Raw genomic sequence first — 24,917 nt, forward strand, 5'->3', positions numbered from 1 at the left:
TTCACACACACACCGCAACACGAGCCAGGAAGCTGTAAGCCTGTAATGCAGCCAAGCCAAACACACACGGACCGACTTAGTATAAACTTTACACTACTACTATAGTGTACAAATTCTAACAAACAGTAAATCTTTCCAAACCATTACACAAAATATATGGTTTATGTGTGATACTATTATAAAGTACATTATTTTGTGACTATCTTATTATTTTAAGTGATTATTAAAATGGCGTTACAGGGGGGCCCGCTAGCTGGGGCAGTTATTGGTAAGTGTTTATTTTATTTTTATTGTTCTGATGTTTAATTTGATATGTTTAAAATTGACACGCCCACATAAAATATGTTAAAAATGCATTCATGAGGTCGTGATGCTAATATTCTACAAGGCCCATAGCGGTTAGATCCGTGAACAAACTATTTTCTACAATGATGTATCAATTTTTCGATTGATTGATTGATTAGCCATTGTTTCTTATGGGTTTGGACCTAAGTAGTCATGGAGTAGGCTGAGACACTTTTGTATAGCCACTAGGGCTATCAAGTTCCACGTTCAAGCACATTTTAACTTGAGAACTACTCATTATTACCTCACCCTCGCCGAGTATGGCAATTTTTCGATAAATCTATTAAAATTAATCAAATTATTTTCAAGTTTTTGATAAGCCATTACCTACAATTACAATTAATACACAAATTAACATCTCTTTACTTTCGTATATTCTTAATACATTAGCTTTAAAAGTAAACACCAATGCTTTGTGGACCTTTCTGTTCTATTTTCTGTATGTATGGCTTAAAAAGAGTTACTCAACCAACAAATGTTTTCAATTTGTAGCCTTATGGCATTGGAAATATTTTTTTATATTTTTGCTTTTAATTTTGGCGGATTTTTGCATTCTATTTAGGATTTTATGGTCATAGAAGAATTAATTAATTAAAAAAACTCAAGAGAACAAGGACACATATGTCCATTAAAAGCGCAGTGGGACTATAATGATCTTTTTTTGTCATTTCTGCGAAATAAAATAAAAATCTAGTTTATGAAATAAAATTTTAAGGTGTAAAATGTTATACTTTGTAGGCTAACAGACAAATGCACGGCCTAATTATTGAATTTTAAGTTTAAGTTTGATCTTATCTACTTTTACACATGGTGTCATTTTATTTTCAAGATGGCTCGTTAATAGAAATAGATGTAATCATAAATTATATATTTTTCTAAAATTTTTAAAATAGGGATTGGTAGGAAACAGAAAGTTTTTTCATGCAAATACACCTATCAGTAAAACTTTATTTTTGTGCATTTTATTTGTAATAGGGTTTAGGGTCAATTGAATCAATAATTTGGGTGTTAGATATTTAATGGATTTAAAAAGGGGGGGGGGGGGGGGGGCGAAAGTGATACTTTTTGAAACTAAGAGTCAACAAAGGAACTCAACTAAAAAAAGGGTTACAGGTCTGAGATTTTGCATGGCAGTTGCTTTATAGGGGTACAATATGGAACTGTGAAGAAACGGCGGCGCAACCGCCGAAAACCGCCGTTTCCCGCCGTAATTTTGTTGCCTTTTCTCGGCGGTTTTCGGCGGTTGCGCCGCCGTTTCTTTACAGTTCCATATTGTACCCCTATAAAGCAACTGCCATGCAAAATGTTAGACATGTAACTCTTTTTTTAGTTGAGTTCCTTTGACTTTTAGTTTTGGTTTCAAAAAGTGTCACTTTCGCCCCCCCCCCCCCCCCCCCTTTATAATTGATTGTCTTCTTATTGGGAAATTTCGTTCTTTAATTTTTCTATTCTCTTTTTTCGAACAAAGCCCCCCAAAAAACTGATTACATTAATTTACTTTTTGGGCAAAAATTAAAATGTAAGCTAATTTATTCGTTTATAAGTTAAATTATAAAATTTCCAGGTGGACTGATAGCATGCATCCTGTTCATAGCCCTGCTGCTATTCCTTTTCCGTATGTGGATGCAGGGCCCCAAGTGTACCAGCAAGGTTTCTCTGGAGGGCAAGATTGTTGTCATAACAGGCGCTAACACAGGTTTGATTATTTTTTTGTAGCATAGCTACTCTTTAAACCTTGGTATGTCTGCACCAGCAAGGTTTCTGTGGAGGGCAAGAATGTTTGTCATCACAGGCGCTAACACAGGTATGATTCTTTTTAGTAGCGTAGCTACACTCTAGAAATAGGTATATCTGTGTCTATATGTGAATGCATGCACCTAAAGTGTACCAGCTAGGTTTCTCTGGAGGGCAAGATTGTTGTCATCACTGGGGCTAATACAGGTATGATTCTTTTTAGTAGCGAAGCTACTCTTTACATATGTGTATGTCTGTGTCTATATGTGGATGCATGCACCTAAAGTGTACCAGCAAGGTTTCTCTGGAGGGCAAGATTGTTGTCATCACAGGGGCCAATACAGGTATGATTCTTTTTAGTAGCATAGCTACTCTTTAAACCATGATATATCTGCACCAGCAAGGAATCTCTGGAGGGCAAGATTGTTGTGATAACAGGGGCTAACACAGGTATGATTCTTTTTAGTAGCGTTGATACTCTTTACAATTAGGTATGTCTGTATCTATATGTGGATGCAGGCACCTAAAGTGAACCAGCAAGGTATATTTGAAGGGCAAGAATGTTTGTCATTACAGGAGCTAATACAGGTTTGATTCTTTATAGTAGCGTAACTAATACGAAAAATATTACATGTTTGTGTCTTTATGTGTATTCAAGGCTTAAACTGTTTTTAAACTATTTTTGAATGGGGGGTCAAAAATATACTAGGACACCTATAGAATCAGACTGCAGAGCCAAAATTTGAATTAAGTCCCCAATAAACTTTTTTGGGGGGATTTAAAAATTCATTTTTACTGTTGCTCTGGTCATTTTTACCAGATCAAAAGGTCTTTTTTTACTTCGTGTAATATTGTAACTTAGTGAACAATTTTATATAATTCACTTTATACTGATACAATAAAAAAAACACTACTCTGTTCAATGGAAATAATTTTTTTTTATAAAACAATAAATTTCATTGAAAAATCTGACATAATACAATAAAAAACAATGCTGAATTTAAACCAATAAGAAATCTTCTTTCATTTCAATTCTTTATAATTTCCGAAAGAGTGTTTTCACAAAGTGACTTATTTCAAACGTAGTTAAATAATTTTATTTAATAAAAATGAAAAGAATGAAAACCCTACTCATAAAAGATACATACTTTTTAAAAATATTTTAAAAATATGTTTGAATAATCTTATTTTATATCATATTTGTATATGTGACAAAATTAAATTTGTTGTATTTCATAAACATTTGTTGTCATCTTAATTTATTTAACCCTTTACAGCCAATTTTTATGTGTTTTAATGTATAATAGATATGAAACATTGTTATGTTAATTCATTGATATATTGTAAAGAATTAATTTTTAATTAGTATTGATAGATAAAATCAAAAGACCTAACTTTACTGTATACTAGCATACAATATTTACGAGGCAAGACACTCTAAAAGCTGAGTATTTTACCTACAAAGGAAAGAAACATCACGATTCAGTAAAAATTATTTAATCTATAGTAAAAACTAAACTTTAAAATCCTAATAAAAATTGATGTGGGCAATTGTTCTCATTTTTGGCTTTGCAGTATGATTCTACAGGTGTCAAAGTATATTTTTGATATACCTTTTAAAAATAGTTTAAAACAGTTTAAACACAAGGAGAACAGGTTAAAGTTTGTGGTTTTGGTAATCTCTAATACCTTGACTATTAGTCGATTTTTACTTTAAAATTACTGAATAATGAACCAAAGAAAATCAATAAATTCTTCTTCGAAAATTAGACACAAAACTATTTTGTAATTTGGCCTTATTAATTATGCAACGTTTACATATATTTTGTTTGCTAACTTTAATTTGCAAAATCAAAATGTTTTGTAACAAAATCAAATGCAATCAAATGCAAATCAAATGTAGATACTTGTCATGCATTATCTTTTCATTTCTTTAACCAATTAGCGGATCCCACTAAACAGCCTAAAACCTTCTTTGAACCAACCAATAATGAAATAGCTGCTTAAAAAATTACTACCTCCAAAGAACATAAAAAAAATATTAAAAATAGTTCATGTTTAGAGTTGTAGCGTGCACAGCAATTCATATGGGGGGTGTTAAACTATTAGGGATAAAAATAAGGAATGGCTGGACTCTCCAATTTCAATTCAGAGGGAATTCTTAAAGCTAGAGATGAAGCCACTAGTAATAATTCAATTAAACATGTTTTTATTTTTGTGCAGGTATTGGTAAGATCTGCGCCCTGGACATGGCGAAACGAGGGGGCAAAATTATTATGCTCTGTAGAAGCACTGAAAGGGGAGAGGCTGCTGCCGAGGAAATCAGGTGAGTGATTAGTTTTGCTTGTTTATTTAGATCTGAAGAATGGCTAATTATATTTGGAAAATATTTTTTTTTATTTTATAAATAATCGAAGCTTCTGTATATTTTTATATGGCCAATTGTCCGTCTCTTCAAATGTTTTTAGGGCAAAAAAAATTCTCGACTATTTTATAAGAAATTATGTTTGTTTTTCTTTTTATTGCATCTGATCAATAAGCATAAATTGTAAATAAATCACTGTAAGTATGTGAGATTCTGAAATTATGTTTTACTCTATTTTATTTGAAATTTTTCGTGAAGATTTCTATGATTAATGGGTATATACTATGTATATACATAAATAACTAAATCCTTCTGTTTTGTTGTTCTAAATATTTCATTTTTGTACCTTACTACTTATAGACGTCATCCTTGTTTTTTTAATCTTAAAATATGAGTAAGATAAAATAATGAATCATGCTTTAAGAAAATAAATTAATTTAACGTTGAAGTTGAAAAATGACAGTTATATTCATAAGTAGCGCAGCAATAACGATAAGTCACTTTTAAACACTTAAAAAATACTCTTTTTATATTGGCAAAAATAAAATTAGGATATATCTAAGTTATTTATATAGGATCTTTTGCAATTCTTCTATAAACATGAAATTTGAAGTCCTTTTGATTGAGTTTCGATGACGGACGGACGTACAGCAGTCAAGTATTAATGATGAAGCAGCTGCGCCACTAAAACTTGGCATGTATCTGGTTCATGTTTCCAGTGATACATTGAAGAATTAATAATATTTTGATGATCAATCTACCATGACGAAATATTTATTTTAGAAATTACACGAAAAAATCAACGTGACTATCGAACACTGATTCTTACTTCATTATTTTAAAAATAAATTGAAAATTAGTGGGGGGGAGGAAGGGGGTTGTTTTTTCTTTGTCTAATCCCTACGGGGGCCTTTATGATACGGTGACTTAACTCAGATTGGCAACCCAATACCCAGTGTAACCTAACCTAACCCGAATAAAAGTATTAAACAAACAAACGATAAATTCACCCCCCTTCCCCCTTTAATTTTCAATTTAAAAACAGTAAAACTGTAAAACAGTACAAATTTAGAAACTGTAAAGCGAGAAAATCTTTATTATGGGTTAGTCTGTCGGGAATTAATGCCTTTTTAAGATTTGCTTCTGTCTAAAAGTTTTGTTATTAATATTTTCCAAAAGATTTTGACAAGAAAAAAATATTTTCAAAAAATAAGAGCATTGCTTGAAAGTATTTGACAAGCCAATCTCGTAAACAAATAAGATTGAAATGTTTATATAGAAAGTTTTACTATATAAGAAAACAAGAACAGTTTTATCCATAAGCAACGATGTATTTATGATAAAAAAATACTTCAAACTTTTTTGGGAGTGTATTTTTGTAAAAAATCCTCCAAAATCACATAATAATCTACAAAAATTAACCCAAATCTTATGTTATTAACCCTTTTATGATTTTATTTAATTTTTTTAGATTATTAATGCGATTTTGGAGGATTTTTCACAAAAATGATTTTGCCTCACTAAGTGACCCAATTTTTTTAAAGAATCCACCTCTGATTATGACGTTTTCGATAAATGGCTTCCTCTTTTTAATATTTTTAAAATTTTATATTTTATCAGTACAGTATGAACGTACAACTACAGACAAGCCCTAGTTGCATAGTAGCTTCGATTCTAAAAACTTTTACTTAGTTATATACTTCTGTAAAAAGATTGATTTCAAATTTGCTTTGTTTACGAGGAAATATTTCTTTATTAAAGAAGCAAAGCTTCTCTACAAATTTCGGAGTGTTGTTCTGTTTGTCAGTCTTCGTCTTTCTTTTTCTCATATTGAGTATGAATGCATTATTCTTTTCTTTCATCCTACTTGTTTGACATTCATTTGCTAATAGTTTTAAGGGGTAGTTGCTCATATGAAATGCATTTCAACTTTAATATAGTGAACTGCATTTTTTTCCTGCTCAATGCATTAGTTTAGACTACATCTATAGGGCATATATTTGAAAGAACTTAAATTTTCTATCATGTAGTTTAAAAAATATCAGTATTTGATAATCTTATTTTCAAATAAACAGCATGACGACTAATTTAGTGATTTCTAGTTGTTTGTTATTTATTGTAATACAAAATTATATATGCTTGATGTTATTCTTGTAACTTATGCGTGAAATCAGTTTACTGAAATGCACTTCATCCAACTATCCCTTCAAGATTCATTGTCTTATCCCTGAATCTCTGATAAATTCTAAAATGGATATATTATTACTTGCATATTACACCAGATTTTCATGTTCTCTAATAAAGTGACTCACGCAGCAGGCTAAAATAACGACTCCCTTCTCCATCCCCTTTGCCCCATTCCCTCCTCTGCTTCTGGATGAATGAACTGACCATAAAACGAGTTCCATGTTGAGAAGCTCTATTTACGACAATTTTTTCCCGGTCATAATATCCACGTATATGCTTTATCCATTAAACTAAATGTTTAAAAATGTCAAATTGTACACTTATATCTTTGTGTACGTACGTACATATTAAAACTGATGAAACTTAAGTTTGAATAGAGTGTACATTTATGTTATGTGTATTTATTCTATTAGTTTTTTATAAAAAGTTAACAAGAATACACTTTTATTCATTAAATCCTGTTTTCAACAATATTATTATGAATTATTTTTGTTATGATCTGGGTTTCAGGCATAGGACCGTCGGGGTTAAATTAATCTTCCTTCCAATTTGTAAAATTTTGTTCCTATTAAAGGGGAATATTTTTTGTAGATTTAATAAATAAAACTAATGTAAAATTTTTTTTATTCAATTCAATAAACTAATATGTATTTTGTGCTTTCACTAAAACTTTTTCTTGACTACAAAATATCCCTCCACCCTTTAACTTTGAAAATAAAAACATATTCATAGAACCTACAGGGGGCTCTAACTCTTCGTTGCCCTATATAACCCAAAACAAGCATAAAGAATATTTTTTAAAGGCTCGTTTTTTGGTCGAAAGCAATTTAAGGAAAACGGCGATGTACATATAATTTACAGTAATATTATTTAAGGAAGGAGACTGAAGCCGAAGTAATCTTCCACAAATGCGACTTGGCCAGCCTGGCGAGCGTGCGCGAGTGCGCGGAGCAGCTCAACAACTCCCTCCCCAAGATCGACATTCTGCTGAACAATGCCGGTGTCATGATGTGTCCGCTCACCCGCACAGAGGACGGCTTCGAGATGCAGATTGGTACCAACCATTTCGGCCACTTTTTACTAACCAACCTGCTCATGCCACTCCTCAAGAAAGCTGCGCCCGACGCCCGTATTGTCAATGTTTCTTCCTTGGCTCATGAACGCGGCCGCATGAACTTTGATGACATCAACTACGAGAAGCGTCCCTATGGTCCTGCCGAAGCATATGGACAATCCAAGCTTGCTAACGTACTTTTCACTCGTGAGCTGGCCCGTAAGGGCGAAGGTTCAGGCGTTAATGCTTATGCTCTGCATCCCGGCGTTATTGCCACTGAATTGGGTCGTCACCTGAACGCCAACCCTGTGCTGAAGTGCATGTCGATGATGTTCATGCCGCTGGTGAAGACCCCGGAGGCCGGAGCTCAGACTTCCTTGTACTGCTGCCTTGAACAGTCCATTAGTAAGTATATTTGTAAACAAAATAGCTTTTTTTTTAAAACAATCCTTGATAATTGATGAATGTTTTTTTCGTAATTGGATTTTAGTTTATCAAGTTTAGGCTCTTTAAAGATTACATTATATCAGCTACTTTCAAAATATCTATAAGATCATTTTCCTACAAAATGGAAAATTTTAATATCTATTTTATTTTAACTATTATTGCACCAGTAAAACTTTAATTTTTTTCTATAAAACAAATTCAAATTATAAGATACTCTACAATTTACTGAAAGAAACTCTGAACAATTGATTTTTGAAGTATAAATTAAAAACAAAAACTGCTTCAACTCAAAACTGAGTTTTCATTAATTTATTGGAATATCATGCCAATTTCCAAAACTAACATTTCACCCGAAAGTAGACATTCTTTACTATAGTTGCGCTAAGTTTGGATAAAGATGTTTTGATATTTAGATGAATTGTTTTTAAAAATTTTCCTAACTTACAATAATCTGTTGTAAAAATATATTTGGTATTAACAAAATTACGAATATACATATATGATTGATAGCATTTGCCAAAATGGTAATCTTCCAATGACGTCAGTCTGTTCATGATCTATTTAATCTAGTATATCATGAGAGTTATCATCATAATACTCTTATTAAAAGTAAAGCTTTTCTGTATTAGGAGCTTTTACGTCAGTAAATCAATTGAATTTTGTATAGCAAAGCTACTCTATAATTTGTAACCCAAGTTTCATAACTCATTCTCTCATTGGTTGGCTTTGGGTACTTCCAATAAATCTTCATGGGTTTGAACTAACATTTAATGTCCAAACTTTACCACTAATGATTTTAAATTACAGAAGGAATAATTTTGTTGATTGTAATTGGAGGTGTACTTCATTTTAAAATCTATTGTCTTATCCCTTAAAGTCTCTGTTGTTGTCCTCATAAAACCTTATTATATTTTTATTTTTTTAATAATGAGTTTAGATTAATAAATGTTTATGTCTGAAAAAATAGGAGAAAATCTACTATGAAAATACGACTAAACGCCCCTTTAGAGTCAATATCACGAAAGGGACTATACCCGAAAAGCCTTGATTTTAACAAGAAATATTTCCTAGGTGATGAGAATGGCAAGTACTACAGCGACTGTCGGCGCAAGGAGCCCGCGGTGCAGGCACAGAATGACGAGGATGCCAAGAAATTGTGGCAGATCAGCGAGAAGTTGACCGGGCTAGCTCAAAACTAATCTTATCGTGTACCTTCGGCTATAACAATGGATGTAGAATATAAGTGGATATTATGACAGAAAATATTCGTCAATTTAGGTTGCTATTTCCCCTTGGTTTTAATGGTCTGGCCGTTTATCCAGTAGGGGGGGGGGGGAGAATGGGGTAAAGGAGGGGGTGGGGGAGATCGTTATTTTAGCCCACTATATTCACTTTATTATAGAACATAGAAAAGTGGTGTAAGATCCAAGCAATAATATATCCATTGTTATAACTGTATTCACTGTGGGCTAGAATTGAATCAAGACAAAAGTAAGTGCCGAGTCCTGGGACCTATGTATGGTGAAAATAGACATAAAACCATGATGATTCCAGGTAAAACTAAAATATTTCAGCGGGGGCTTTTTGAGAAAATTAGATTTGAAAATTTCAAGTTCAATTTTCACCCCCTAGGAGTTGCCGCATAATCATGACAAGAAAAGCAAATATTATTTATTTTAAATTTTGAACAACTTTGCTTTTATAAAGTTCTTCATAAAACCACTCCTGAAGGGAGTTAATAAATGGTCATTTCTATCACTTGCTTCGCAAAGGTCACGAAAATTCAGCCTAAAATAAATCATATATAGAGAGGTTTTAAGAAGGACTTCATAAAAGCAAAGTTGTTCAAAATTGAAAAAAATTAATATTTGCTATTCTTGTCATGATTATGCAGCAACTCCTAGGGGGTGAAAATTGAACTTGAAATTTTCAAATCTAATTTTCTCAAAAAGCCCCCGCTGAAATATTTTGGTTTTACCTGGAATCATCATGGTTTTATGTCTATTTTCACCATACATAGGTCCCAGGGCTCGGCACGTACTTTTGTCTTGATTCAATTCTAGCCCACAGTGTATTCCTCTCAGTGTATTACAAATTTTTAAAAATAAAAGCCAATAGGAGTATGTTAATCTCACATAAGCAAACCAAACAGAATATTATTAAAATTTAAAAATTCTACAAAAAAAACATGGAATGTTTTTCTTTCATTCAAAAAATTAGATTTTCTTTGGAAAATTGAGTATCTACCTGTTTATTCATATGATCTGGCCTATCCTTTTCTAACTTTTACTTTAAAATGTTAAAAACTAAAAATTTTGAAGAACAACGGCCTATTCACTTTTCTCTTCGAGTTAATTCTGAGAGAAAAATAATAAACATCTAAATAATTGATTAAATATAAATAGATCTTAAATTTTAAATTGAAAGAAACACTTATATAAATATTAGAGCTCGGCAGCCGCGCATTGTCCGCGACTAAGCCTCAAATTTAATCACGTTTGGATCCTTTTAAAATCTTTTAAAAAGAGGGGTTGCCTTATTTGGGTCAGGTTTAATTTCCCTGAGGCTTAAAGGCGGCTGACACGCGGCTGCCGAGTCCTGATAAATACATTTTGCCTTAAAATCAAATATTGTCAGAGCTTTTACAAAAATAACTTCTAAAAACAAAAAAAAATATGTTTTAAAATATCTCCTTTCAAATAATTTTTATACAAATACAAATTTTACAATTTTATATTTGCAGAAGTTAAAAATAATACTAAAACTAAAATATTCAAAATTTACAAGTAAAATTTCCATTTCAATACTCATAATGATAAAATAAAATTTTTTATAAGTTGAAAATAAATATTGTTTTGATGTGATGTAATGATTTCTGTGGAAAAAAACCAATTCATTTTTGTATACTTATTTTCAAAGTGAATGTACACAAACCAATGTTTTCATGTTGATATTTTTTGTACAGAATTTACATTCTATTATTCAAAGTAGTAAGGTTTTTTTGCCTGTCCGTTTAGATATTGATAACACAGAACCTTTTGAATTCTCCATTTTAGGGTAGCATTACATAGCTTTTAAAATTTATTATAATTAAAGTTTTAAAATGTTGCCTTCATAAACTTACCCCTTTCAGGGGTAGCTATTCTAACAATCTACCAAAAATCACAAAACCTTTTAAAGTATGGTGGGTGTAACTGTATATTCTGTTTTTTTTGCGTAATTGAAGAGGGGTGGGTAATAAGTGGATAAAAATGGGAAGGGGGTTGTGGGGAAATTTTTCTTTAGAATTGTTTGTCAGAATATCATTCCCTTTTCCCTGACCCCTTTGAATACAAAGCCTAAATTTATTATTTAAAATTTATTATAAACCATATTTCTATCCACTATGTATTTATAATTCAAATAATATGTAAACTTTTGAAATATCCAACTGCCTTACCAATCATTAATTACCAAAATCTTAAGATTCTATTAGAAGTAATTAAATAATTTGTTTCATCATATATTTTTATAATAAAATTTAAATATGAAGCATTGTATTTGAAGTATTACATTATTACTTGTATTGATATTTTAGTGTTTAAAATAATAACATTTATGTGTATGTAAAATTGAATTAAAACCTGTCAAAAATTAAATAAAAATATATTTGATGTATAATAGACAGTTTTTAGTTTAATTTTTTAGAGCTCTTTTCAATTCTTGTTTTAAAAGAAGTAACCAACATTTTTTTTGTCATAGGGGAGGTTTTTTAAAAATCTATAGGCTATTTATATACAAAGGATGGTGAAACCCTCCCCCAAAATAGTTATAAATCTTCCCAGGACCTATGAGAAGCTTTATTGTATAGTATAGGAGAACCATATCGGTCGAGCGGTTAGCAAGATCCTTCAGTACACACAGACAGATACACACGAAGACATCCTGTTACTTTAATGTAATGATAATTCTTTCCCATTATAGTCGGTGATTTTTTTATGCAAAGAAGTGCTATGCAGTATGCTGCCAAAAAAATTAAAGCTCGTCTGTGGTTGAGTTTCAGGTACTGCGATGGCTGCAGTTGCTTTTCAGCATTATATATTTTGCCGAAAGCCTACGGACTTTCACTGGATAAATATAATAAAACAAGTATGACAACATCCATAAAAGCAAAGCTCAAATATCAGAAGGAAGGACAAACTTACAATAACTCTTGTAAAGTTTCAGAACTTATTAAGCAGAACATCAATTTCTTACATAAATTTGTAGCAAAACTGCGTTAATATAGGATACAGTAAAAGGACATACTTTCTATTTTTAGGATTTGATTATAAAGTGTTCTCGCTTATAATACTTTATCTTTTCCTAAAAATCATTGTTTCAAAATCAGATCAATAGGATAATCGCAACATGAAAATGTTTAAAAATTTAATTCTTTTAAACTTGTATGAATTCTTAAACGGTGGTGCCAAAAAAAGTTAATTTATTGCTATGCCTTTAAGCATATTTATAATAAACATATTTCACTGCTTTCTTTCCATGATTTATTGCTTTGAGAGAAGTTTTTCCTGTTTAATACATAAATGGATTATTGTGCATTAAAAATCATCCAAACAACTGTCTCACAGAATCTTAGTATTTTTTAGTATTTATTTACAAAATGATATTTTTATTTTTTTTTTAGAAATTTAAAAAGGACTTTTCTGCAAATGGTAACTGAAGTTAATGTTAAAAACAAGTGCTGTACTTATTATTCTTTGTTAACTTGCAAGGAAAAATAAACGTTATACCTTTCATATGATCTAAAAGTAACCTAATTGATTTTATTATTCCCTTCAGAAAAGCTTTAAGATTATTAATGAAACATTTAAGCCTTTTTAAAAAACTATTATTACTTAAACTAGGTAATATTAAAATACAATGATCTATTCCAGAACCTAACTGTTAAATATTTTACTTAGTAAACCACAATCACATTCATGGAAATGTAATCAAACAAGGATGACAACAATAACAAAAGCGAAGCGACGAGTAAGATAATTACTAGTTTTCACATTCAAACTGCAGCCATGGATTAAAACATTTGTGGGAGTGTCCCCGCTTTAGCCTCAGGGGTTCGCGATCACGAGCTTGGTAGACAGACAGACTTACAACCACATATTGCAGGTCAGCTTTGATGTTTATTTGGAAAGGGCAACTTAAATACTAATAGTTAAACAACAATATATAATAACACATGGATTAAGGATACACTTATTAAAATAAGAATTACATTGCAAAAGATATCATATTAAATTGGTTGTTATACAAGGCTGATCCCCTACCTGAGCCAGGGAGGGAGCGGCAGATGTAAAACTGATTGGATAAACATAATAAATGATACAACAACTTAACAGAAGCATAATACATTATATTGATCTATTTACAATGGCTTCTCCCGTAGCAAAAGGGGAATCAACAGAAAATTAGGGATAGAGCTGGGGAGCGAAACTACACTATAAGTCTGGTAAAGTAAAGGCGTCCTGCACATTCATTTACCTTAATAGAACAGAATACATGGATATTAGGAGAGATTCTTGCATACCCTGACAAAATATTTCTCCCAGCTGGATGATATAACAACCCTCCCACCACTTATTACTTGACCCAATACCCTCCCCTGACCACGGAGGAACGTACTTACCAATATCTTAGGACTTATTAGCAACCTGCACATTATCCACGTATTCTATATCTATTTTTAGCTCACACAAATTTAATCGTGCTGATTTATGCAAATACATTCATTTTGTCCACTTTACCTGACTTAACATCAATTAGTACCAAATTTAACAACAATTGTGTGAAACAGTTGAGTAAATAACTCGAACTAGACGTCTCTCAAAAACTGACATACGCTTATCTGTAATGTTAAAAAGCTTCGCTTGCAATATTCAGAATAAAAGAAATCACGACATAGGATTAAAAGAGTTTCACATTGGTCTGCAAATATTTTTGCGCATTTTTGCATTATTGCGAAATTTTGTACAAGTTGTTGGATTGTTTTGACTTATAATTGAGGGGCTACTAGATTAAAATATTAAGAAATTCAGTTGAAAATTTTGCATTTACGTAGTCGTAGACAACTCTGAAACCTTTGCAAGAAATTGACTTTTCGAAACCGATTAATATCCTTTGGATTAGAACCGGTTTTCATCTATACTGAAAAATCATGTATAGCATCGTATTACCGAAATTTTCCTTCGGCCCCACGGGGCTTGCAAAACTAGTTTTAATCATTTTGTTTTAATATCCGCTGAAGGCTGTCTATAATACGATGCGATAAATAACTATAATTATATTTTTGTCCCATGCTAAAGCACAGTGTTGTTGTAGTGTGAAAGTTTTGCTCGTATTTGGTAGATTTTGTGGTAAGGATTGCATTAACAAATTTCCAACCACCTGCTAAAAATATTTATTAATACAATTTATTAAAAAATTTCCTTTTTTTCCCTCTTCAAATTCATAAATTAATATTTAATTAACTAAGTATTTGAAGATTATAGTTAATATTATCATCAAAGCTTCTCTATAAGATAAATTGTATGTAGGAGGATCCGATAATACAATGTCAATTTCAGAATTTATTCAGAAAGGCTTTAAATTCTTTTTTTAATGAAGCCATGATGTGCAGAAATTCTGCAAAAAGTTCCTATTTCCTGATAGGTACTTTATGAGTTAAAAATTAAAACTTTCTTTAACAAATTCATGTGGTATGGAGACCTTATTTGATTACTATAAAGACCATTTCAAATGTCGTATTCACAACTATAAATTGAAACAAGTTTCAGCTCAAGGTCATGATCACACTACAAACAACAGCAACCACTCACACACACACACACACACACACAACCACCGTTGAAGCAATGCAGAAAAGTAATTTTTATGGGGGAAGAAGAGTACATAAAATAAAAAAGGGAGTTTTATTGTAGAAAAGGGCAGATTTGGGGTTGATATGCTTAGGATAGCTTCTAAAACCTTTGAAGTCGCAATAAGGCTGGTTTGATAAGCATAAATTTTAAAACTTTTGGACTCTCATATGAAATGTCCATTTAAAACAAAAAACAAGAACGATTACTATACAAATAAAAGTAGCGAAGCAAACTGTAATCTAGTAAAAATAGGGAAAATTTGCTGCTTGATGACATTAAGTTAGTTCCTGTTGAAATATTACTAGCATCATACAAGGATTATTGATAGACCTAACATTTTCTATAGATAAAAATCGCGTAGAGTATTTGCTCTTTATTTGGTTCACTCTGTATCTCCTATCTATCTATAATGCAAAGTAGAAGGATGTCTGTCTGTCTGCTTGTTTGTCTGTTTGTGACGAAGGATCTCGCTAACCGCTGAACCGATCTGGTTCTCCTTAACAGTGTAGCTTCTCATAGGTCCCGGGAAGGTTTATAACTATTTTCTTGGGAGTGGGACACCTCCAACCCCTTCACCTCCAAAAAAATGAAAAATCCCCCCCCAATTTTTCTTTTTCTTTTTAAACCTAAAATTGAAATAGTGGAGTCGACTAACCCTCCTCCCCCCCCCTCAAAAAAGTACAGTCATAACCTAATTACGAAGTAGCTACATTCTAAATAAGCAATTGTAATTATAATATATGTTTTATTTTCAAAGGAAATCATTTTTCATAAATATGATAAATAAAAAAAGATTATTTTTATAAACATATGTTTTGAAGTCATTTACCAACATTTTTAGTATCAGTTAAATGCTTTTTAAGTTTTTATACGCTATAACATCATAAAAGTATAATTTATTATGTCCCTTTTTAAAATTTTTATAAAAATGGGGAGAGGGTTTCTGTGTTCGCCAAGTTATTTGTGGGAAAACACCCTACAATTTCTCCAAATAGTCGACATTTATCTAATTTAGAATAAACCTTAACTAAAGCGCCAGAAATTCTAATAAACTCGCCCCCAAACAACATCATTCCTCTAAACTTCGAGGGTACATCTGTATATCTAACAGTCTCTGCGCGCGCGCGTATTTAGCTGTCTACTGTGCACATACACTCACACCACAACAGCACAAAAAAATAAGTAAACAGTTCTGTTTTATAGTACTGTACGAATTCAAATTATAGTTATAAAGCTTTCTAATATGTTATAAAAGTGACTTTCTTATCATTAATAAATGTATATTTTGTTATCAATATAGGTTTGTGTGTTATAGTCAATAATTCATATTACAAACTGTTTATAAATATAATTGATCAAAAAAATAACAAAGATCTAGTTGTGTGACCGTTATATGTGTGAAAAAAACAATGAAATTTAAGTACTTTTGTGTAAGTTTTATAACTGAATAATTTATTAGTCGCATTATCAATACTTATTAGAAAAAGAATTTGTGATTTTATATTTGAAAGTTATTTTTTAAAGATTAAGCACTTAAGATTTTAGCAGTTTTGTTACTCCCAGAGGCCGAAGGCCCGGGCTAACAAAACTGGAATTAATTTTATAATTTTCATTTTAATTTTTGTCGGAAATTGTCTGTAATATGATGCGATACATGATTTTTCAGCATGGCTCAGAGTAGGTACTAATCCAACGGATATTAATCGGTTTTGAATCCATACCGAAATATATTATGTAGAATTCTGAATTTTTTGTTTTCATTGTTTCCATATGAAAGTTTGGTTTTGCAGTTTTTTAAGTTGGTTTTGAATACATTATAGGTGTATTTTTATAGTCATATAAGAAAGAGGGCTTTAAAGCAGAAATTTCTTGTATTTTAGACAGGGCTCGCCAGTCGCACGTCAGCCGCTTTTAAGCCTAAGGAAAATCAACATTTTACAATGGAAGCTTAAAGTCTAAACCTAGCCCAATCATGGCAATCCCTCTGCCAAAAATATTTCAAAAGCATCCAAACGTGTTTAATTTTTAGGCTGCCGCGCGGCTGCCGAGCCCATAGGTACTCTTAGAAGCATTGGCCTATCCAACCCTCAAAAAGATAGACTTTTAAAGAGCTCCTCTGAAAAGTATTCACTATCTATCATATTTTTAGATTTACATGTATTTATACTGAAGGAGGTAAAACGCCTAATATTATTTGATATCATAATTATATCAGATTATGCATAAAATACAGGGAATGAGGGGATATTAAATTCATCTACAACCCTTTCTTCTCTCACTATTTACCCTAATATACTGATATTATATTCTTACAATAATAAGAATTTACACACAAAAAATCCGCTTTATCTTAAGAAGCCCTATTGTTAATCATATTTCTAATGTTAACTAGAAATTATTCTCATAGCATTATAATTAGACCGACTTTTAAAACAATGTACAGACTCGATGCACATTATCGACAGACTGACGGACAAAATAATTATATAGACTGGATGCACAAAGAAATTTTGGGTATAGTCATTTTCGTGATATCGCCTCTCAAGGGGCGTTTCGTCGTATTTTCACAGTAGCTTTTCTCCTGTTTCTAGGCCACTGCGGGGGGCTTTAACCCTGCGGGACAATCACCTAACCTAACCTAAAATAACCTTTCAAAAGCTACTGTGAAAATACGACGAAACGCTCCTTAAGAGGCGATGTCACGAAAGGGACTATACCCGATTTTTTAATTTTATCTTTATTTATCTTAAAGAAGTTAAAAATCTCCGTAGCAGTAGATTCATACGGACGGACGGACAATAGGATAAGAGCACAACAGTTTGACTAGATAAAAATAAAGTTTAAATTTCAAAATGATGATAATTCAAGGAGAGGGGATGATGGTTGTATAATTGTCCTATCCCTGATATCTGGAGATAAATTATTTACATAATTAGATAAATTACTTGGCTTTATGCACAGAAATTTGATACTTTTAATCTTACTCTTATTTATGTATGTGTGTGTTTTTGTTATGGAGTTGCATAAATCACAAAATATTGATCAAAACATTTTTGGCAAATCTGAAAAAGACAGTAAATTTAATGAAGTATAAGATTAAGCAATTGTAGATAATCTTATGACAAGTTCAATAAATGTGCATAGACAAAATTTCTTGTATATAGGGTATGTGCACTTTAAAAAAAATGTTTTTAAAAATATTTAAATGGGAGGGGAAAATTAACAGTAAATATGGCAAAATTAGGAATTTTTCATGATAAAAACAAAGATGACAACCTCCACTCCACAGAATGATTTTTAGAAATCATCAAAAGAATCTGCCTAAAAAATGCAAAAAGAATCTGCACTGCTTATGAGTATAACTATACTTGTTAAATGATGATTTTATTTACAGACAAATTGAATTAAATCCAAATCATGTTATAACGCGGGCATCTGTCAGTCAACAAAAATGCCAGTGGTCATTTTTGTCATCTATATAATCCTAAACTGTAAAAAGTGTTTAGTATTTCCTGTATAAAATGAGTCAATTCAAAATGTCTAAACAAGGACAATTGTTTCCAGCTACAATAAACTTTATAGATGGAATAGATCATAGGACTGTACTACATAAAATTATAATTCAAGTAAAAATAGATATTAGAGTCAAATAGCAGGGAACTAAAGGGATAAGACAATGGCCGTTAAATTGATGTATATCCCCAATGAGGATACACAAAATTAACCCTTTTGTAGATTATACTTTTGTACACTCAACTCAACGAACCATCCAACAAAAATTGAACAAATAAGAAAATATTATTATAAAACTTTGCGAACTATCGTAATAAACATCCCCAATGTCCCCTCTTTCCCTGGTCAAATAGTCATTATAAAGAAACAGCCATTGTAAGTGCATGATTCTCTGTTTGCTTTTCTTTACAGAAGTGTTTTTATGGGTCATATCAGAGTTGATAAAGGAAGACAAGATAAAGAGCTATGTGCTTTGTAAACAAAGGTAGTATCCATGAGGTTTTTCTAAAAGATAAAAAGACTGACGTTACCACAACCCTTTCAAGAAAAGTGGCCTAAAACCATTCCGAAACTTAAATAAAATCTACATAGCCTAAAATTATCGAGGTAAATATGTGAAGCTTCCTAAAATGTAGAAGAACTCAATCGGCATAATATTTATCGCGATTTTAAGCTACAAACGAAAAAACTACTTCATATTATAGGATTGGAGGTTATTTACTAAGTATATTTGCGATAACTTTTATTTAATGAAATCTTCCAATTTTTAACATGTACAAAACGGCCTGCTTACTTGCTTCAAGATCCATGTTAGATCTATATAGGAAATAAATGTCTATAAACGAGCTCAAGTTTTCCAAGGAATATATGACTAAAACTCATAGTGCTCCAATAATCCATAATAAACTCTCATTGCCCAGAACGATAAGACTCATTATTTTACTTTATTAAAAATAAATTCCTTTTTTTTATTTCATGTAGCTATTTACCTTATATTGATGTATTTAATTTCTAATCATAAAAGAGAAAATTTAAATTTATAATATAATAAATTTAAGAAAACTCTGTTTTAAAAGAATTCGATTGTGGCGACATTTTGTGTGGTCAAATATTAAACTAAAATTGTAATCAGCATCATTAACCCTTTAGTGATGGTAATGTAAAGAAAAAAATATAATTTAAAAAATCTTTTTAAAATCATTTAAATTATTAAATATTTACTTTCTTTTAGATAGTAATGCCGGGTGAGGAAAATAGATTTATTGAGAAATAGATATGCATATAGAAAACTAGCCAATAGGGAGATAATTATATCGAGCCAACTCTAGTATATATATATGAGAGAGAAAGCATAAAAAGAAAGTAATCCTTACTTTTCAGAATATGTTATAATCAGAAAGGTCTCTGTAGATGTAAACACACACACACACACACACACTCATACACAGATGGTTTTGACATTCTAATATAGGAGCAAAAAAAAACAGTAATATCGATTACAAGTTAACAGTGACATTTAAAGTATAATAATAAAGTAGTTTGATTGGGAATATGCTTTAGTTAGTTTTGTTGCATTTCTACATTTGAAGCATGTACGTGTGTATTAATGGATAGCTTTATGAGAGTTTTAGGCATATCAGAATCTATTTCAACTCTAAATCAGTCTGTCAAAAATATTTATCGCCAGAAGCATTTAGTCTTAATTATAATGCCAATAGAATCAGTGACAGGGTTTTTCGAGGTGTTTGCCAGATTTGGAAGGCTGTAATAAGTATATCAAGATTAGATAATCTATATATTTAAAAGTTTATGTTTCTAAATATAAACTTAGTAAACATCAAAACAAAATATTCATAATTTCTATTGTATTATAGTTTATATGTGCCTTTGGATTGCTGAAGCTGCGTAACTTATGAACAAATATGATCTTGTTTTTATTAATTTGTTTTTTTTTCAGATAAAATGAAAGAAGTGATGCTTGGATAAAGCCAAGCTATTCCTCCCCAAGAAATCTTATTTAGCCAATTTTCCTATCCTACTTCCTACCTCCTCTTATATTTAGGTACATGAATGAATCACTGTGTATTAGAACAAATTTTTCATTGATTTTTTATGTTTTGTGCAATCCTATTAAAACCCTATTTAGTTAATATTCTTTTATCCATATATGTTTTCTATAATTATACTTGCGTTCGCATCCCTAGTATATTGTGAGCCAATATTCATCTAGGACCAATGTTAAGCTTCGTTAATTGAAACGTTTCATTTGTTATCGGAATCTTAGGCTAAATCTATTTTTTTAAAATAAATATGAAATAAGAAATCTTTGTTCTAGATCTTATTATGTATATAAAATATTAGCATATATTAGCTCTCTTAATACACAGAAACTCATTTATATATCTCACTGAATTAGATACAAAATTGAAAAATATTACACAAACAAAAATCTACCAACAAGATGCTAGAAGGTTGCAGAGTTGTTGTCGTCTTCTGTCTGGTTTTTCTACTCACAGAGACAGGAATGATATAGAATTGAGACCATAAAAAGTGGTGGGACTCAAAATTACACTGGTAACCAAAGTTTTATAACCACGTTATCTGAGAGTTTTATATTGGTTAGTTCCAACCTTGTAGTGTCCACACTTTTCAACAAATAATTTTAATCATTATAGGCATAATTATGTTTTTTATCATTTGAGTTTTACACAGATTTTTTGTGTTCATTGTCTTATACTTTTCTACTTATCTTGATCACGGAACTATATTTCTGAAAGAAATTTCCACAATCTTGTATGCTCTCTAGGTAAAATAAGCTACCTTTCTACTTATCTATAGTTACGGAAATGTTTATCTAAAAGAAATTTTCACAATCTTGTAGGCTCTCTAAGCTACCTTGCCACTTATCTATTCTATAGTCATAAAAAAATAGGAGTGAAAATGGTGAACGAGTTGACCGGATGGTGCGGCCACCAGGAGGCTGGCTCCAGACCAATGGAATCAATGACAGGTGGACAGGTAGGAATCACAACAAATCGTTTATTAAGAAAGAAGATTATTTTAGACTTCTTCTTTTACAGATCTTTGCGACCAAACCAATAATAATAGCCACAGCCAAAAAATGCATTTTAGCACAAATTTAATCAGATTATTTGTAGGCCTTATTCCTTTAATCATATGAGCATGTAGGCCAAAGTATCTTCCCACCAATTCAAATATGTTTGATTTAACTTTAGGTTGGGTTATATTGGGTACTGGGTAATGTATCCGAGCAGGGTTAGGGTACCCCAACTTTAGGACCACAGCAGGGGTAAAGCACTAAAAATACCCCATTCCTTTTTTTCAATTTACATCTAATGTAGGTAGGGGGTGGGTGGGGGCGTGTTACTCGACAGGCACTTAGAGGGAAAGCACCGCAATTTTATAATATAGTCTTTATATTTAGGGTGATAAGAATGGAATGTTGAGTGTGATTACTTCACATTGTCTTCCTAAGCTTGTCTGCCAATTATACTCTCAAACATCAAGGTAAAGTCACGTTACTTGTCACATACACACACAGATATAAACAATTTGTGACAAGTTCACATTATCTTTCTAAGCTTGTCTACCAATTATACTCACAAACATCAAGGTAAAGTCACGTTACTTGTCACATACACACACAGATATAAACAATATGTGACAAGTTCACATTATCTTCCTAAGCTTGTCTGCCAATTATACTCACAAACATCAAGGTAAAGTCACGTTACTTGTCACATATACAGATACACAATATGTGACAAGTACACATTATCTTTCTAAGCTTGTCGGCCAATTATACTCTCAAACATCAAGGTAAAGTCATGTTACTTGTCACATACACACTTATACACAATATGTGACAAGTTCACATTATCTTCCTAAACTTGTCTGCCAATTAAACTCACAAACATCAAGGTAAAGTCACGTTACTTGTCACACACACACAAATACACAATATGTGACAAGTTCACATTGTCTTCCTAAGCTTGTCTGCCAATTATACTCACAAACATCAAGGTAAAGTCACATTACTTGTCACATACACACACAAAAACAATATGTGACAAGTTCACATTATCTTCCTAAGCTTGTCTGCCAATTATACTCACAAACATCAAGGTAAAGCCACATTACTTGTCACATACACTCTAAAAAATTAAGGCATTGTCTCAAAAACATCATTCACATCAAGTGACAAATATTTATCTAAATCATAAGGTTACTGTAGAAATATAATCGTTCTTGTTTACTAATAGATCATTTATTTCAGGGATCATTTTACAGATTCTGAAAGAAACTTGATGAATATGATTGGGTAAGTAAATCATCTTTTAAATACATTCACTGAATATTCCATAAGGTTTCCTACATTTTTACTGCATTATATTTTATTATTCTATTTTAGAAATGGTGGAATGTCACGGACACCATCAAAATACGGGTTTGCCGCGCACATGGGACAACTGGTGCGCGGCATTGATGGCCAGGGTTGCCACAACTTTTATCCAGATTGCCCCTTTTCAAACAGTGAAGTCATGGAGATGGCAAGGTAATGTTAGTTAGGTGACATCCCTATTTAGGCATATTAATTTAATTGGGATTCTAATCTTCAAATTATTTATGTCTCTATAATCATGAATTAGGATTCTAATCTTCAAAATAGGATGCCACTATATTTTTGCATAAGTATTCTAATCTTCAAAATAGGTATGCCTAAAATTTCAAATATCTTAGTAGATAGTTTTCGCCTACTTTCCTGAAGTTCCATCTTCGTTTCCTTTACATGTATGTACAACTAAAACCATACCTGGCATTTTAGTTTATCATTAAAATTAAAATTTGTAGATGAACTATTAAAATTAATTACCTTTCCCATATCAAATTGAAGTATTGTGCCGTGTGTTTTTAGATCATCAAAAGAATAGAAAAATTATCTAATTTATTGTTTGTGTGAAAATTCAGAAAGTACACAATTTGGTATTTGAAAATAAATCAATAATAATCATTTTAACTGATAAATAAAAAGAGTAACATTCTGTATAATTTCAGGAGAATAAATTTCAAGTGAGTTCCAGAACTGAAAGAAAAATGAAGAAAAGAAACCATTATTTTTTTTATGTCGGCAGCTTGAGAGTAACATCAATGCTTTTAGTTTTTTAGTGTATTTGTTTTTGTTTTATATTGATTTAATAAAAGGGGTGGTGTTTATTGTAGTTAGCTCGTAATGAATGCCTTCTTGAAAATTGAGTAGGAAGCTATAAACGTCTAGCTTCATAGTATATATATATAAAAAAAGAATAATTCCTAAGAAATTTTTTATTTCATTTGGTAATCAAGAATCAAATAGTAGATTTTTTTATTTTATTTAAGTTATTTTTGAAGATTTGCTTTTAAATTATGATGGCCTTTTATGACTTTGAAAACTTTACTATAATCACCTTCCTTTTATTTTACTTCACGCAACCTCGTCAATTATATTTTAAAATAATTAATATAAATTGGGCATTTATGTTAACTCTGTTTCTATGTGGCATATTCAGGGAGAGGGATAGGGTTACTGAACAAAAAATATTTGTACCTCTAACTTTTTGTCTAGTCAAAACATAGTTCTTTGTTGTATTTTTCTTTATTTGTATCAATTACAGCTTACAGTAATGAAAAAAGTTTACAGAAAATATTAATGATTTTTTTATAACTAAAGAAAGTTTTTCTCATGTAAAAAATCCCAGTCCCTGGACATATTTTTTAAATTTTATGATGGGCATTTTAATCACCTCAACACACATTATACACAGACAAATATGTATATACAGCAACTTTAATCAATTACAATATAGACTGCGGTCATAGTGTCAACAGCTAATTCAGACAAATTAGCTTCAAACACATAGAAAAAACAATGAAATCATTTGAAAATTTAATACTTACAAGTTGTTTCAAATGATTAAAATCGCTGAATGATAATTATGATAATTATGTATCGCGTAGTATCATAGTCAGCTTTCCGCGGATATTTACATGAAAAAATTTAGATTGAAACCAGTTTTGTTAGGCCCATGGGGCTGTAGTCCTAGGCTGACAAAACTGGTATCTTATGATTTTTTTTTTATTTTCGTGCAAATTGCTGTACTACGATGCTATACATAATTTTTCAGTATGGCTGGAAACCGGTTCTAATCCAGCGGATATAAATCAGTTTGGAAGCCATACTAGAAATGTTTTTACGTCCCCGCTTAAAGCCATCAAGAACTAGTCATTCTATTATAAAATATACAATTTTTTTTGTAGAAGTACAATAAACTGATTTATATATCTGCATACCTGTTTATTTCTGGTTTTTTTTTTAAAGCGA

At 31.2% G+C, this 24,917-nt stretch overlaps 2 protein-coding genes across 5 annotated transcripts; both read left to right on the top strand.

Annotated features, from left to right (window-relative positions):
* The first annotated feature begins 63 nt into the window (after window positions 1–63).
* On the top strand, window positions 64–11,794 carry LOC145331252 (retinol dehydrogenase 13-like). 4 transcript variants are annotated; one of them, XM_080175872.1, is made up of 5 exons: window positions 64–268; window positions 1,910–2,041; window positions 4,303–4,405; window positions 7,507–8,090; window positions 9,204–11,794. In XM_080175872.1, exons 1-5 carry the CDS (start codon window positions 229–231, stop codon window positions 9,329–9,331), a joined length of 987 nt encoding a protein of 328 aa, XP_080031998.1. In that variant the 5' UTR covers window positions 64–228; the 3' UTR covers window positions 9,332–11,794. The 4 variants fall into 4 exon arrangements, with proteins under 4 accessions (XP_080031998.1, XP_080032020.1, XP_080032012.1 ...); XM_080175894.1 differs by lacking the exons at window positions 64–268; window positions 1,910–2,041 and adding an exon at window positions 2,132–2,149; XM_080175886.1 differs by lacking the exons at window positions 64–268; window positions 1,910–2,041 and adding an exon at window positions 2,243–2,286.
* An 8,699-nt stretch (window positions 11,795–20,493) lies between these two features.
* Window positions 20,494–24,893, top strand: geko (olfaction protein geko). Its single transcript, XM_080166419.1, has 7 exons — window positions 20,494–20,600; window positions 20,955–21,058; window positions 21,469–21,556; window positions 21,984–22,066; window positions 22,836–22,880; window positions 22,971–23,114; window positions 23,615–24,893. The coding sequence occupies exons 2-7, from the start codon at window positions 21,000–21,002 to the stop codon at window positions 23,631–23,633; spliced, it is 438 nt and encodes a 145-aa protein (XP_080022545.1). The 5' UTR covers window positions 20,494–20,600; window positions 20,955–20,999; the 3' UTR covers window positions 23,634–24,893.
* The last annotated feature ends 24 nt before the right edge of the window (window positions 24,894–24,917 follow it).

This window comes from Acartia tonsa, chromosome 1 (genome assembly GCF_053477335.1).
Source record: "Acartia tonsa isolate MP-2025a chromosome 1, ASM5347733v1, whole genome shotgun sequence".
NCBI classification, from domain to species: Eukaryota; Metazoa; Arthropoda; class Copepoda; order Calanoida; family Acartiidae; genus Acartia; species Acartia tonsa.

Bases quoted from the DNA above. Each gene is read 5' to 3' on its own strand.
- geko (XM_080166419.1), top strand. From the start codon at position 21,000: ATGCTAGAAGGTTGCAGAGTTGTTGTCGTCTTCTGTCTGGTTTTTCTA. The intron at 21,557-21,983 runs GTAGGAATCACA...CTTTATATTTAG, and splicing joins AATCAATGACAGGTGGACAG to GGTGATAAGAATGGAATGTT. The intron at 22,067-22,835 runs GTAAAGTCACGT...CATTTATTTCAG, and splicing joins TTATACTCTCAAACATCAAG to GGATCATTTTACAGATTCTG.
- LOC145331252 (XM_080175872.1), top strand. From the start codon at position 229: ATGGCGTTACAGGGGGGCCCGCTAGCTGGGGCAGTTATTG. The intron at 4,406-7,506 runs GTGAGTGATTAG...ATATTATTTAAG, and splicing joins GCTGCTGCCGAGGAAATCAG to GAAGGAGACTGAAGCCGAAG. The intron at 8,091-9,203 runs GTAAGTATATTT...AATATTTCCTAG, and splicing joins CTGCCTTGAACAGTCCATTA to GTGATGAGAATGGCAAGTAC.